Source organism: Pseudophryne corroboree, chromosome 5 (genome assembly GCF_028390025.1).
Source record: "Pseudophryne corroboree isolate aPseCor3 chromosome 5, aPseCor3.hap2, whole genome shotgun sequence".
Classification (NCBI taxonomy): domain Eukaryota; kingdom Metazoa; phylum Chordata; class Amphibia; order Anura; family Myobatrachidae; genus Pseudophryne; species Pseudophryne corroboree.
This window is the reverse complement of record NC_086448.1, coordinates 289,848,290-289,863,935: the sequence shown is the minus strand read 5'-3', so window position 1 is coordinate 289,863,935 and position 15,646 is coordinate 289,848,290. Positions and strand designations below refer to the sequence as shown.

Genomic DNA, 15,646 nt, shown 5'->3' with positions numbered 1-15,646 from the left:
CTGATGTTCTGAAAAAAATTCAGGGCATATGCCTGGAGGACTCCTACATAATGGTGGGTTTGGATGTGGAATCCCTATACACATCCATAAAACATGATCTGGGCATAAAAGCAGTGAAGTACTTCCTCTCCATGGAAGGCATTGGTGACTTTCAAGAATTCCTCTTGGAATTACTCCAGTTTGTGCTGAATCACAATTACATTTTATTCAATAATCATTTCCATATTCAGACCAGAGGCACTGCCATAAGGGCGGCATGTGCCCCCACTTACGCAAACTTATTCCTAGGCTGGTGGGAACGGGAAATGGATTTCAGTGATAACCAAGAGGAGTACACCGATCATATCATAATCTGGATACGATATATAGATGATATTTTCATGATCTGGGACGACACCCAAGACAAATTGGACCAGTACATCCTTTCCCTTAATGACAACCAGTTAAACATGAAATTCACATACACCAGCAGTAAATCCAGTATCCCGTTCCACAACCTCAGAATATACCGAGATGATACCAACATCATAGCAACAGAAATTTTCAGAAAAGAAACTGCAACCAACAGCCTGCTTCACTCATCCAGCAGTCATTTTCCACCAACAATCAGGAACATCCCCAAGGGTGAATCCCTTAGATTAAAAAGGAATTGTACAGATGACTCCATCTTTCAGACCAAAAGTATTGATTTGGCAGCAAGACTTAAGGAGAGAGGATACAGCAATAGGCTGATCAAGAGAGCCAAATCTGAAGTGCAAAAGGTAGAAAGGGATTCTCTGATCTTCCCGGCAGAAAAAAACAAAGAAGATAAAAACACTCTACGGATCATTGGGGATTTCTGCAAAAATTGGAAGGATGCAAGAAAGATTTTGCAAACTCATTGGCATATCTTGAACATGGATGAGGACCTCTCGAACCAAATTGGCCAGAACATTAACATGAGCTGGAGAAGGGCACCGAACTTAAAAGATAAACTTGTAAAAAGTTACTTCTCATATCCTCCAAAGCCTAGACCACTTAAAGGCAGCTACCCGTGTGGCAGCTATAAGCTGTGCCCTCACATCACTAATCTAATGCATATCACGGACAAATTCGGTCAAAAGATTACAGTGAATGACTTCTTCAACTGCAGGACAGAGAATGTGATCTATTGTATCACATGCCCTTGTAATCTGAGGTATGTGGGCATGACATCTCGCATGCTCAAAGTAAGGGCACTTGAGCACATCAGCACAGTGAGGAATGCCAAATCCGACTCCACTAAATTTAAGAAGCTTACCACAGTTGCCAGACATTTCTTACAATTCCATAACAGCCGAACAGAGGATCGGATTTTCTCTGGCCTGGAACACATCAAGATGTGTCTGAGAGGAGGAGATTACAGTACGGCACTACAAAAGAAGGAATCCGAATGGATCTTCAAATTGGACACTCTCATGCCCACGGGCATGAATGAATACATCAATTACAGCATTTTTCTACAAACATAATCATCTGACAACCAATACACATACTTCCCTTCTCATTGTATATTTCATTTTTGTCTTCCACCAACTTTACTAAATCAATTAATATTCCTCATTTCCCATAATTTACTTTCCTCTAGTATCACACACACATTCCTTAACCAGGTATTCCCATCATCAGGTTTCCCACTTCCTAACCCACCCAACCCAAACCCCCCCCTTCTCCTCCATCCTCCTCCCCCCATCCATTCCCCCCTTTTTTCCCCTTCCTCTCCCCCCCCACAGATTTTCTCTTCTTTCCTTTTGTCACTTCCTTCACTTTACCTCACTGCCATTTTTTTCACATGATTGCAGTGCAGCACTTATTCCATCCACCCTCTGCTAATACATTCCCTGCCCATTCACCCCTCTAACACCTGCACCAGTCTGTCACCCGCATCCCCTTCTCTCCCCCGCCCCCCCTCTCATTGACTAAATAATATCTATTCCCAATCACAGCATTCATCCATCCACCATCACCTAGGACTCCCAATATCATCATCATTTTTTCCATCATGCACCACACTATACGCTTTACCACATAAATATCATCGCTCCCAATCATACTTGCATCATTCACCCAACCACGTTAACATCCATTTCCTATTCATCCTAATTTCCATATCCCATCGCATCCACTTTCCCACTCATCCTTCATATCCCAAAACTGCTTCCCCCCCTTTCTTCTCCCCTCACAGCATTCCAACCCAGCTATCCCCTGTTGTTACACTTCAATCCCATCCCTCTAGTGTATTTCAGCTTCTTTTTCCTCCTTTGCTATCATTTCACTCGGACTCATTCACATATCCCATCTCTTTCCTCCATATCACCAGCATAACCATTTATTTCTGCATCCAGTTCTACCCCCTTCCCTCTACCAATATGTCCGCACCGGTCATCCAAAGCTACGATCTGATACGTCCAGGCATCTGCCCATCATTTGATTTCCACCATGATAGGCTAATGTAGTACTCTTATACTGGCCACAGGAGAGCAGCAGAGAGAGGCTCTCGTGACCAAGCCCACCAGGTGAAACGTACGTCGAGAGACATCACACGGTGATGTCATCGCAGCAACGCCCAGTCCGGAAGCGGGCGGCCGCGATCATCACTGCCAGCGGCTGAACTCCGGGGTACTTCAGGACGGTAACTGCTCGTTCATACCGCGGCTGCGGTAACACACACTGGATTACCAGAGCTTGACTGTCCTTTACCTACCCCAGAACTGCTCACTCCTCAGCATTACAGTGCATTCAGGAGTCCTGTTCACAGCATTTTTCACACAGGAGTGTAGCAATCTATACCACCCTATTTCCCCGCTTATGCCTAATGGATATCAATTGATTCATGCTATTTACTAATGATATTTATGCCTAAAGGTTATCAGTCGAATTCATGTTATTCATTAATGATACTTACCATATGATTATGCTTATGCTAACAATAGCTAATGATTCTATGGCATATTTAATTACCAATTACAGCTCCTTAAGATTTTTTGATAAGGTTTATGCAGTAGATATGAGCCAGCCTTGAGCTCTAAACCCACATTTTTTTATTCATATATTCTTTTTCTTGTTATCAATTAAGTACTTCTTGATACACCATTTATCCATATTTGTCTGATATGCTACTACTGGATTTCTGTGAGAGTATTTCCATTTATTTTTGCTTTGCAGTTTATTTTTGCTTTGCCATTGTTGGTGTATGAATTTGGGATTTCTTGTGCACAGTTACAATCCTTGAACTTGCTTGCAAAGTGTCAACTGTACCCCACTTTATTCCTGTGAATATATTACGTCACAGTGCCACTTAGCAAATTCCAAACTATTCTTGGCATTTAACCTATGACTACTAATTAATATCAGAATTGTCATTGGTACGCATATACATATCTTCATTCATATTTGTTTTATTTCTTACACTTTACATTTTTTCAATTTTTATTTCCCATACACTCTTCTCATCTGGAAATACCATTTTGGACCATTTGCAGTCCTGATTTAAGTAAAGTACGGAAAGTAGAAGTGGCCTCTTCTTTCCTTTCCTTTTACATCAACGGCCCACGGCCATACTATCCTGAATACGCCCGATCTTGTCCGATCTCGGAAGCTAAGCAGGTATGGCCTGGTCAGTACTAGGAAGGGAAACCTCCTGAGAATACCAGGTGCAGTGGGCCCTTTTTCTAAGAAATATTCCCTCTTGCCTCATACCTCTTAAATTTTCCATACACTCTCTCTTCTGGAATTACTGTTTCAGGCTATTCATGGTCCCGATTTATGTAAAGTACAGATAATAGAAGTGGCCCCTCCCTTTCCTCTTCTCCATCAAACGGCCCACGGTCATACCACCCTGAATACGCCCAATCTTGTCCGATCTCGGAAGCTAAGCAGGATTGGCCTGGTCAGTACTAGGAAGGGAAACCTCCTGAGAATACCAGGTACAGTGGGCCCCTTTTTTCTCTAAGGAGACCTTCACCATTTCCACAATTCTCTCTGCATTTACCTTGAGCTCAATTTGAATAACATTTTGAATCCTCCATCACATTACATTGACAGGCATACACAGTGAATTTTAGGATACCCTCAAATTTAAGCTATCAGCCGGTATCCTCGATCAACCTCCTGATATTTTCACCTTTTTAAACTTCTTGTACCTTATTTGTTAAAAAGGTTAAACAAGGATTACACATAAAGAACAACAGTCATTAGACACGACTTTTAAATTATCATTATTTTTTATTCAAGAAACAATAAAGGTTAAGTTTTACTTTATTTTCACATCTCTAATCACACACATATTTATGATAACTAATGAGTGCTCCCAAACAAGGTTTTTTTTTTGTCTTTCTCTTTCTTTTTTCAATTGTCGGATATAGTGGGGTCCCTGCTCTGTTACAGTGTCCACTCCATCGTCGCAGTCCGTCTCCTTAGACTGCGACCGGAACATGATTTAATGGCAGGTCATGCCTGGGGGACCCTCTTACCTCCTCCCTTCAGTAGCAACCACGCGAACCAGGAGAGCGCCTGCGACAGCGTGCCTAGTGCCAGAGCATCTCCGCCGTAAGTACCCGGGAACAGAGCCAGCAGGAGTATACAGCGCCGATGGGGAGGTGACTGAGCTGCAGCACAGAATGTCCCCCAGACACGTAACTGCTGCGACCCTTGAAGTCTACTAAAAGCTTTTGCAGGTCTGCCCAGTGCAGCCCCCCTGTTAAGTGACCTGCTTCTGCAGGCACCACCTCGAAACTGAGATCAGTGCCTGGAGGCGGGGTTATAGAGGAGGCCCCAATGCTTCCTGGGACAGTCTGAAGCTTTAGCCTGTTGGTGCTTGGATCAAGATTCATCTCTACAACCCGATATTTCCCTGTGGAAACCAATGTACCCTGCTGCAGAATCACACATTGAGGCTGTGTCACGTTTGGCTTTGTTTTTGAATGCAGGGTCAAGTCACTTGTAGACCTGTGCGAGGGTAGAGGGATTAGAGCGGAAGCTGGAAGGCCTTATATAATTCCTGCTTATGGATACTGATGAGGATTCTGGAACTTCACTGTATGAGTAATACTCGCAAAAGATTGGTTGCTGGCAAATTAATGCACTAGTATCACAGTCAGGGCCTGATAAATATTCTCGAAGGTTTAGTATCTGCACACTCCGTATGAATTAATGTAGGGAGTGTACGGAATTTTTTGCCCTACATTCACTGGTGAGCCCCTTTTATGGTCTTAATAAATATTCTATCAATTTAGGGGGTACTGTCAATTACAGTACAAATAGAAACAAATTTTGAAAAAAGAAAGAAAGGAATCTATATTGTTGACGCACGTGAGAAGAAAGACTTGTATCGCATAAAATATAAACTTTATTATAATGTAATAAAAAATAGGATGTGATAGATTATCCCAGACTACTTGAAAGCGGACTTGAAAGACAGAAGTTGGAGTGATGTTATCAACAGCTAGAAAGAGGGGGGGGGGGGTTTGGTGGAGATTGAGGAACCATGGAGAGAGGAAAGAAATATTAACTTTGTTCTTGGCCATGTTAAGTTTCAGGATGCGCGGGGACATTCAGGAGGAGATGGCAGGAGAAGTTGGAGACACAAAGAGATCAAGGGGAAAGGTAGATTTAGGTGTAAGCACATGTTTGAAAGAAGATATGACAAAACTGTGGGAGAGGGTCAGGATGAAAGGATGGGCAAGGTAGGAACAAGCATCATTAGAAAGAGCAGGTCAGGTACGAGTGTATAGGGTTAGGAGGTCTCTTCAGGGAGGGTAACAGTGTGGCATGGGGGGGAACTGGAGAGAAGAGATATTGTTGCAGCTTGCTATGATTTTGGTAGTAAGTGGGTGGTGAAGACAGAGAGGGAGAAGGTTAATCGTGGAGCGGAGGCAGATGAGGGAGTTGTAGGTAGCAGAGAGGTGGTGTGGGATGGAGAAATGGGTGGATATGAAAGACTTAAGATTGTTAAGCATGAGACAGGGCAGAGTTGTAGAAAGCTAGCAGGAATGAAAAGGGGGTATCCAGTAAGAACATGCAACTTATTCCAGTACTGTTCAGCTCTGTGGGGAACTTTCGAAGGTAACAAGTGAGTGCCAGTGTTGGGAAGCAGAAATGCAAAAGCTGAGAGTGATATCTCGGGTAGCAAAGTCAGGAGTGGGGCATGGGTGGAGTTTCAAAGTGAAAAACTGTGGTCATGGCAGAAAAGGGTGAAGACTGGAAGAAAAGGCTATTCAATAAGTAGAAGAGGTCAGCACCAAGATTGCAGTCACTGACGGTAAAAGTGGGAGCAGGAAGATGAACATGGCAGGAAAGGCCAAAAGAGAGAAGATGGTGGTCAAAGAGAGAGAAGGGGAAATTAGTGGGAGAACCACTGGCGAGTTGCAATGAGCGGAGAGAAGGAAGAACAAAATGTTTATTGATTGCTTCGGAGAAAGGAGTGGGAACAGGGTGGCATGGCAGGAGATTTGAGAGGAAAATGTAAGACAACAGAGCCAAAACAATGAAAGAAATACAGCACAAATGAGACAATACAGAGCAATAGAGTGCAGAATTTCCCAAACTCCACCATTGCAGTCCAGGTTTTAAAGATATCCATACTTGAGCACAGGTGAATTAATTAGTACCATAGTAAATTTGATTCAACAATCTGGACTCAAGCATTGAAAACCTGGACTGTAATGATAGAGTTTAGGAAACTGGTGTAGAGCAATAAAATATTAAAGGGTCATTAGTGAAAAAAGTAATGGCAAAATAAAACAAAATGGTAGATGAAAGGAGTAGTGATTAAGGGGGTCATTCAGACCTGGTGGCAAGCAGGCGATTTTTGCACTGCTGCGACTAGGTAGTCACCGCCTACAGGGGGAGTGGGTAATCGCTGTGTAGGGGTGCGAATGCATGTGCAGAGCTCAGGACTTACTCTTCCATTGCGATGATCCGGGCCGGAGCTGATGTCAGGAACCCTCCCTTCAAACGGCTGGACACGCCTGGGTTTCTCCGGACACTCCTAGGAAACGGTCAGTTGCCACCCACAAACGGCCTCTTCCTGTCAATCTTCTTGCGATCGCCGGTGCGATGCGCTTGCGCATTGCGGTACATATGCATGCGCAGTTTTGACCTGATTGAAGCGCTGCACAAAAAGCTAGCATGCGATCAGGTCTGAATGACCCTCTAAGTACGGCAGGGAAATGATAGTTAAGGCATGTACCAAACAAATTTGCAAAACTGAAAAAAGTGGAAGCAATAGCAAATAATGTAGAAAATAAATAAAGGGAAAATAGTACTAAAATAAGCAGATAACGAAAGCTAGGTTGGGAAGAGTGGCAGAGATCAGAACTATGGGTTCAAAAGTATATTCTAGGATAGGGTAAAGAATGGATAATCTATGGCTGGGTGAAATACCTGGTCTTGATATTTTCCTCAGCACACCTGACAGTGTCGGACTGGGGCATGTAGGGCCCACCGGGAAATGCAGTGGTAGGAACCTATGTTTAGGGGTGTGGCTAGTCCGCAGAGGTGTGGCCTGCCACATCATTGGTTTGACTAACCATTAGAGAGTGCACCAGCTGGGCCCCTTCATAAATATATACAGTAAATTCAGCTGCTGCATGCATGATAATGTACCAGATTAATAACAGATTAACAACAGCAATGCACTGTAGAAAATACACAATAGTCCAGTATAAGGTAACATATGTATGATGTATAATTCAAGTGCACAGTCTGGATCCTGATCTTTAGAGCAGGAGGTGGGCCCCCAGGCAGTGGGGCCCACCGGTGGTTTCCCCTGTACCCCTGTGGGCCAGTCCAAGTCTGACACCTGAGTATACGTGATAACTGTTGCCGCGATTTGCATAGCCATTTACAACTTTCGGCAGTTTGGATAATTATGACTACGGACTTATCTAGAATGGTTTGTATGGATCAAGGCTTGGTTTGAAGAAATAGGGGGCACTGTCTAAAGTGTTCCAATTGCACACTGACCGATATATACCAGTATACAGACTACTACTAAGAACTGAAAACATCTGGCCCCCAAGTTGTGGAATTACGGGCTGCATATCTGTGACCTAAAGCATACAACAAAACTGATGGCAACTTTCAGGATGATGAGCCATGGGAGTTGCTACTTTATGGCAAATAGGAAACATCCTCTACAGCCTCAGGCAATCTAACTTTAATGTCTGGAATAGAGATATGTAAGGAAGAAAATATAGTTTGGGGAAAAAAAATATGTTACTCTTCCTGATTTGATTGCTGATGGATATAGAGCACAAAACTAAGGGCAATGAACTCGAGAACCTTTTCAGTGAGATATAATAAATAGCTGTTTTTGGAAAATAAAATCTGTAAATGACCTTCATATACTGTATAAATCTGTATTTTACATAACGCATGATATAAGAACTATTGTATCTGTTTTGCAAATGCTCATCCTGTCATCGGGAAAGAACGGGTGTGGTATGGTATGCCGGCGGCCGGGCTCCCGGCGACCAGCATACTGGCGCAGCAAGCCCGACCGCCGGCATACCGTCAGCGTGGCGAGCGCAAATGAGCCCCTTGCGCTATTTATTCTCCCTCCAGGGGGGTCGTGGACCCCCACGAGGGAGAAAAACTGTGGTATGCCGGCTGTCGGGATTCCGGCGCCGGTATACTGTGCGCCGGGATCCCGACAGTCGGCAACCTGAAGACCACCCGGAAAGAACACAGTGCTTATACGTAATGTTATGAGGTTGTTGTAATGAACAAACACTTTCTCATCATACATTACTGCAAATCGTTAATCATAAGTGTTAAATTGAATAGCATTATACAGAATAATAGAACTTGCTGTGTTTGTGTTAGATAATGTTTAGCTGTGTATTTACTTCTTAATTTTATTGGATAACAGTGGTGAAGAAAATATTGTTCTTTAAATCTTCCATTCACTGGGAATTTAAATATTCAATTGTTGCAGAATGCAACAGAAATTCCCTACACGAAACATGTAGCTTAAAATATCCGTGGTAACGATGGGTTCTGTTGGCTTTCAAGTAACCAAAAGTACAAAATATAAAATAAAAAGAATTATATTCCTACGTATAATTGAAAGTGAATCTGCCATGTTAACATAAAAACAGAAAGCACAGGCTGTAGAACTGAACATTAACATGCTAATTACATTTGTTATAAACTTATGATGTAGTTTACTGGACACATTATAATGTAATAGCTTCTTTTTAAAACCATTATAAAAATTTAATATACAAATGTCTTACTAGCATAGTTCTGTTCTTCACAAGATTCCAGGGTGGATGAAAATCTTTCTTATTACATTTGCCTGTCATCACTGCGATTTAACCAATCTATGTGGTGCACAACAATGCCTACTTGCAAAACACTTTAGAGAGCAACTCTCATATGTTCCTTTATCGTAGTTACATTTTAAGAGAATGCAGTAACATAACTCTTTGCTATAAAAGGGCTGTCCTGGTACAAAACATCAAACGTTACAACCAGAGCAGACAATATACATACGCACAGGAATCAGTAAAACTGGTGTATCTTTTTGAGATTGAGATAAATAGCTATGATAGACTCATTTGGAGTTATAAATGTCTAAAGGGTCATTTAAGACACTAACATATTTTAGTTTCCAAACATAAAAAAATAAGCACAAGCAGAGCTGGAGTAGGTTGTTATTGCGCCGTGTGCTGGCCAAAGGAAGTATAGCAGTGCCCGAAGTATACTTAGAAAGCTCTGGCCAGCTCTGTAGCAGTGCTACAGGCTGAAGGGTGCAGTTTCTAGCACCCTAAAAGCCACATGCAGGTGCTGTGGAGCAGCAATGGTGCCACCTCAAGCACCCTGTGTCAAGGGCAATGACACCAATTACACACTGTTGGTTACAGACTGAAGCACAAGAAAAAATAATGACTTTGCACAACCAAAACCTAAAGTGTAGAGTTCGTGGATGGCACTCTGATGATGGAAAAGAGGAAAAGAAGAAGGAAGAAGAGGAAAAGGAGGAGGAAAAGGAATAGGAGGAGATGGAGGAAACAGAGGAAAAGGAGGAGGAAGAGGAAAAGAGAGAGAAGGATGAAGAGAAAAAGGAGGAAAAGGAGAAAGAGGAAGAGAAAAAGGAGGAAGAGGAAGAAAAGGAAGAGGTGGAAAAGGAGAAGGAAAAGTAGAAAGAAGAAGAGTAAAAGGGAAAGAAGTTGGAAGAGGAAGGTGATAGAGGAAAAGGAGGAGGAAAAGGAGAAGAGTAAAAAGAGCAGGAGGAAAAATAGAAGGTGGAGGAGGAAAAGGAGGACGTAAGGGCATTACTATAGGCATAGTAGATAATACACAGCTATATTTTTCTTTGTATACTTAAACTGCTATCCCTTTAACATTGCACTGCTGCATTGCTTATTGCTAGAACATTAAACCTGTCCAAAATGGTTGATCCATATATCTGTTATATGCCTTGATTTCTATCAACTGTTCTGGACATATTTAATTGTTGCCTATCTGGATTTGCACTAAGCACTATCTCCTATCAGCAAGACAATGGAATTGCTGGCTATGTATGCGGATCCCATTAGTAGGGAAGACAAATCACCTTTATTCTCTTTAAGCACTTATTAAGGTTCCATTCTGAATTCACCTGAGCTCATGAAGACGTGCCTGAGTAAGGAAAGCAATTCTTTGATGTGTGTTCTATAGTGGTCAAGTGATTTCTTATTACACCTGTGTTACAAATCTAAGTGGACATGACTATTAATAATGTTAACTTAAAGCTATGTAAGATAAGTAAAATAGATTTGCCATTTACTCACCAGTCTTTTAACCACTCTTAGTAGTAGCTTTTGCTGCTTTGGCTCTCTCTTACACAGTAGAGCCTGAGCAAAGCTCTCCATGTTGTCTGAAGTCATACTGTCCTGATTGTCTCCACCATAGAATTGGACCATCAGTGACAAACACTGTGATGAGTTTTCATAGATTTCTGGATCGTCTGATGGCAGCTTAAAATAAAAAAGTAAAACTCAAGTTATATATTTTTTTCAATTATTATATATGGGATTGTGGGTTTTTATTGGAAGTACTCATACACACCATGAACAATTTTTGTACAAGAATATCAGAAATTATTAAGTGGACTAAATGACACATGATTAACGCTTTACTCACAAGGTTGTCACAAACCTATTGTTCCTCTAATGTCCAGCTGCTGATGTCACTGAAAAATACTAACTTCTCAAGCCACTTAGTTACACAAGACTAGCCCGTGACTTATCTGAATTAAAATAGTTTGACATTTCCAGGTGCAATTTAATCAAATTGCTTTGTTACACTTCATTTGCCTTTGAATTTAACATTAAATTGAGAACATAGAAGATAGTCAGTGTTTTACAATTCATAGAATTTAATAATATTTGTTTATTTTTTGAAGGCACAATTTTATTAAACAATCACATATAAGTTGTAATCAGTGTTAGACTGTAACTATGTAGATTTCATTATGTCATGGAAATAAAAATTGTAAATGCATTTTTTCAGTGCATTGGGAGTCCTTTTTGCTTTTTTTTTGGCCAGATAATGTATCTTACTCACAACACAAAGTGACTAGGATGCACAAGGAGACTGTGCTGATTAATTTGATATGTAAAACTTGTATATCTGTGTGTGACTGAGTCTCTGAAGGAGATGGTATAAGGACCCCGGCGTTCGGAATACCGACAGCGACATCCCAATGCTCAGGATCCCGACACCATCTAACCCTCTTTTTCTGCAGCCTGACTCTAACTCACCATCCCCCCCCCAGCCTAACACTAACATAACCTTCCAAGGTGGTTCCTAATCCTAACCACCCCTTTCCGCAGCCACAACCTTACCCTCCATCCCCTGCAGCCTAACCCTCCCCAGGATGCCTAACCCTAAGTCCCCCTCCCCACAGCCTAACACTACCTCTCTCCACAACCTAACCCTAACGGTGCCCCCTCTCGGCAGCCCCGGCAAACCCTCATTCGGGATCCTGGCGGGTGGGTTTCCGGCACCAGCATTGTGATCCATGTTGTGATGCCAGGGCTGGCATTCCGAGCAGTGTTGGGATTCCGGCGTCGGTATTTCACCCACTGGGATCCTGACCTGATCCCCTCTGAATCTGTATAGCAGCTGCAGCTTTATTCCAAAACAAGTTCTGTTCTGCTCCATATACAGTCTGTCACACACACATTAATCAGCACATGTCAAGCATCTCACGCTGCATATTAAGGCTAGATGCATTAGTATGCATCTGCATATACATAACACAAAAAAATGTGTAAATAGTTCCACTGGTAATCTCAAACTAAATATACAACACCAACGTTATCATAATCTATAGAGAAGCAATACATACACCAGAATAAGCCATACAAGACTGAATATGCATTCAATACATTAACACACTGTAATGTATAGAACGGGTGCGTATCGCGGTCACCATGCCGACTCCAGCATCCTGATTTGAGATGGCTGGGGGGGAGTGGAAATAGTCCCTGTTAGTTGCCATGCCGACTGTCAGGATTGTGGGTGGGCGGGATGTAGGTGCCAGTATTGTGACTGGTGGTCTCCTGACTGCCGGTCACATAACTATATCCAGTATAGAACAATAGCTTTTGGATTTACAGGATATAGTCAAACTAAAACCATGTAGATACAATTTTTTCGAGAAAAACATTGCCTATTTTTAAATTCATTTAATACATTTACCATCACCACTTCCGTTTAGCATGTTTATCAACCAAACTAGCCTGACACTAAACAACCTTGGTTGCCAGTGATAAAACCACCAATCTTTCAAGTAAGGGAAAGTTATTAGAAACATTTCAAAAACATCAAGGCATCTTAACAAATCAGTACCTACAAGGCTTTTGCTATTCAGAAAACACATAGTAGTACAATATGTTTATCCAAGCAAGTGTCTGAATTCCATTATGTAGTAAGGATGGATTTTCCCATTGTTAAGGCAAACTGGACTTAGCTTTATAGATTTATTTTACTTTTTTTTTTTTTTTGCCTTCTTTAGGATTAAATTAGATTTTTTGGGGGTAAGGGGCTAATCTTGAGATCCATGTTTTAGTGCAAATCTAAATAAGTAACATGCAGAGTCTTTTGTTTCCAGCCACGGTCTATGGACGTACACTGGTCATAGCTATGCTTAACATTAGGAACGGATGGTCATTAAAAGCTTAATGGACGCAGGCAAGAATTGTTGGTTAAAGTTTCTTGTACTACGATGTCTGTACAGTGTTTAAAGTGAATGTAGAGTACAATTCAGTTTAGAAGGCTAGGATCTCATTTTTAAAAGCAAACAGGGACCCATTTTAAATTCTATAAAAAGTCCCATATGTGCCGGGAATGTCAGAACCTTGAAAAATAGGATTTTAATTACCTACTGGTAAATCCTTTTCTCGTAGTTCGTAGAGGATGCTGGGGTCCAATTTAGTACCATGGGGTATAGACGGTTCTGCAGGAGCCTTCGGCACTTTAAGACTTTTCAACAGTGTGAACTGGCTCCTCCCTCTATGCCCCTCCTCCAGACCTCAGTAAAGGAACTGTGCCCGAGGAGACGGACAACTTCGAGAGAAGAATTTACATTAAACTAGTGGCGAGATTCACACCAGCTCACACCATACAAAACATGCAGCCTAACATGGCCTTCAACATAATCCATGCTAACGTGCATGCATAACGCAACAGCAACAGCTGTGAAAATCTTAACACATGAGAACCTGTGTTAAAAGATAAAATGTAATTCTGCAGGAAAAATTAGCACTGGGCGGGCGCCCAGCATCCTCTACGGGCTACGAGAAAAGGATTTACCGGTAATTAAAATCCTATTTTCGCTTACGTCCTAGAGGATGCTGGGGTCCATTTTAGTACCATGGGGATGTACCAAAGCTCCCTGTACGGGCGGGAAAGTGCTAATGTTCCTGTAGAACTGACTGACCAAACTACAGCAGCCAAGGTGTCTAACCTGTAAAACTTAGCAAACGTGTTTTCCCCTGACCATGTAGCTGCTCGGCAAATTTGCAACACCGAGACACCCCAGGAAGCCGCCCAGTAAGAACCCACTTTCCTTGTAGAGTGGGCCTTTACCGAACTCAGTAATGGCAATCCTGCCGTGGAATAAGCGTGCTGAATGGTACCTCTGATCCAGTGCGCAATAGTCTGCTTAGAAGCAGGACCCCCAATCTTGTTGGGGTCATAGAGAACAAACAAAGATTCTGTTTTCCTTATCCGAGCCGTTCTTGCAACATAAGTCCTCAACGCTCTGACGACATCCAAGGACTTTGAAACGGCTGAGGTGTCAGAAGCCACTGGCACCACCACAGGTTGGTTGATATGGAAATAAGACACAACCTTTGGAAGAAAATGCTGACGCGTCCGCAGTTCAGCTCTATCTTCATGAAAAATCAAATAAGGACTCTTGTGTGACAGAGCCCCTAATTCAGACACTCGTCTGCCTGAGGCCAAAGCCAACACCATGACAACTTACTAAGTGAGAAACTTCAACCTCTTGTAAAGGCTCAAACCAGTCCGATTTAAAGAACTGCAACACCACATTAAGATCCCATGGCGCCGCAGGAGGCACAAAGGGAGGTTGGATGCACAGAACCCCCTTCACAAACGTCTGGACCTCAGGAAGGGAAGCCAACTGTTTCTGAAAGAAAATGGACAAGGACGAAATTTGGACCTTGACAGACCCTAATCTCAAGCCAGCATCCACACCCGCCTGTAGAAATAGGAGAACACGTTCTAATTTAAACTCCACCGCAGGAGACTTCTTGGATTCACCCCAAGATACATATTTTCTCCAAATACGATGGTAATGTTTGGACATTACCCCTTTCCTTGACAGAATAATTGTGGGAATGACTTCATTGGGAATACCCTTACGGCCTAGGATCTGGCGCTCAACAGCCATGCCGTCAAACGCAGCCGCGGTAAGTCTTGATAAACAAATGGCCCCTGCTGAATCAGGTCCTCATGAAGAGGAAGAGGCTGAGGATATTCCAGTAATAACTCCTGTAGATCTGGATACCAAGCTCTCCTTGGCCAGTCTGGAGCAATGAGAATTGCTCGAACCCTTGTTCTTCTGATGATCTTGAGAACTTTTGGTATAGTGGAAGTGGAGGGAACAGATACACCGACTGAAACACCCACTGGGTCACCAGTGCATCCATTGCTATTACTTGTGGGTCACTCGACCTGGAACAATATTTCTGAAGCTTCTTGTTGAGACGATATGCCATCATATCTACTTGAGGAATGCCCCAACGATCTGCTACCTCTGCAAAGACTTCTGGGTGGAGGCCCCATTCTCCTGAATGGAGATCGTGTCTGCTGAGGAAGTCTGCTTCCCAGTTGTCCACTCCCGGAATGAAAATTGCCGACAGAGCTTTTGCATGTCTTTCTGCCCAGAGGGGTATCTTTGTGGTTTCACCTGAGTGACATCACAATCTGATTGAGCAGCTTACCATTTTGTGCATTGTATTCAGAGGGGTATCTTTGTCAACTCTGCCATTGCCGATCTGCTTTTTGTTCCACCCTGGCGGTTTATGTAAGCTACAGCCATTACATTGTCTGACTGGATCTGTATGGGACGACCTTGAAGAAGGCGTGCCGCTTGACGAAGGCTGTT

At 42.5% G+C, this 15,646-nt stretch overlaps 1 protein-coding gene and 2 pseudogenes across 3 annotated transcripts in view; 2 read left to right on the top strand and 1 right to left on the bottom strand.

Annotated features, from left to right (window-relative positions):
* ULK4 (unc-51 like kinase 4) overlaps positions 1-15,646 on the bottom strand; it is a 1,561,547-nt gene that overhangs the window by 240,107 nt on the left and 1,305,794 nt on the right. For all 3 annotated transcript variants that reach the window (XM_063922401.1, XM_063922403.1, XM_063922402.1), the window contains one exon: positions 10,797-10,982. In XM_063922401.1, coding sequence (XP_063778471.1) covers positions 10,797-10,982 — 186 coding nt within the window. The remainder of the gene's footprint in view (positions 1-10,796; positions 10,983-15,646) is intronic.
* On the top strand, positions 3,566-3,683 carry LOC134930751 (5S ribosomal RNA; annotated as a pseudogene).
* Positions 3,839-3,956, top strand: LOC134931585 (5S ribosomal RNA; annotated as a pseudogene).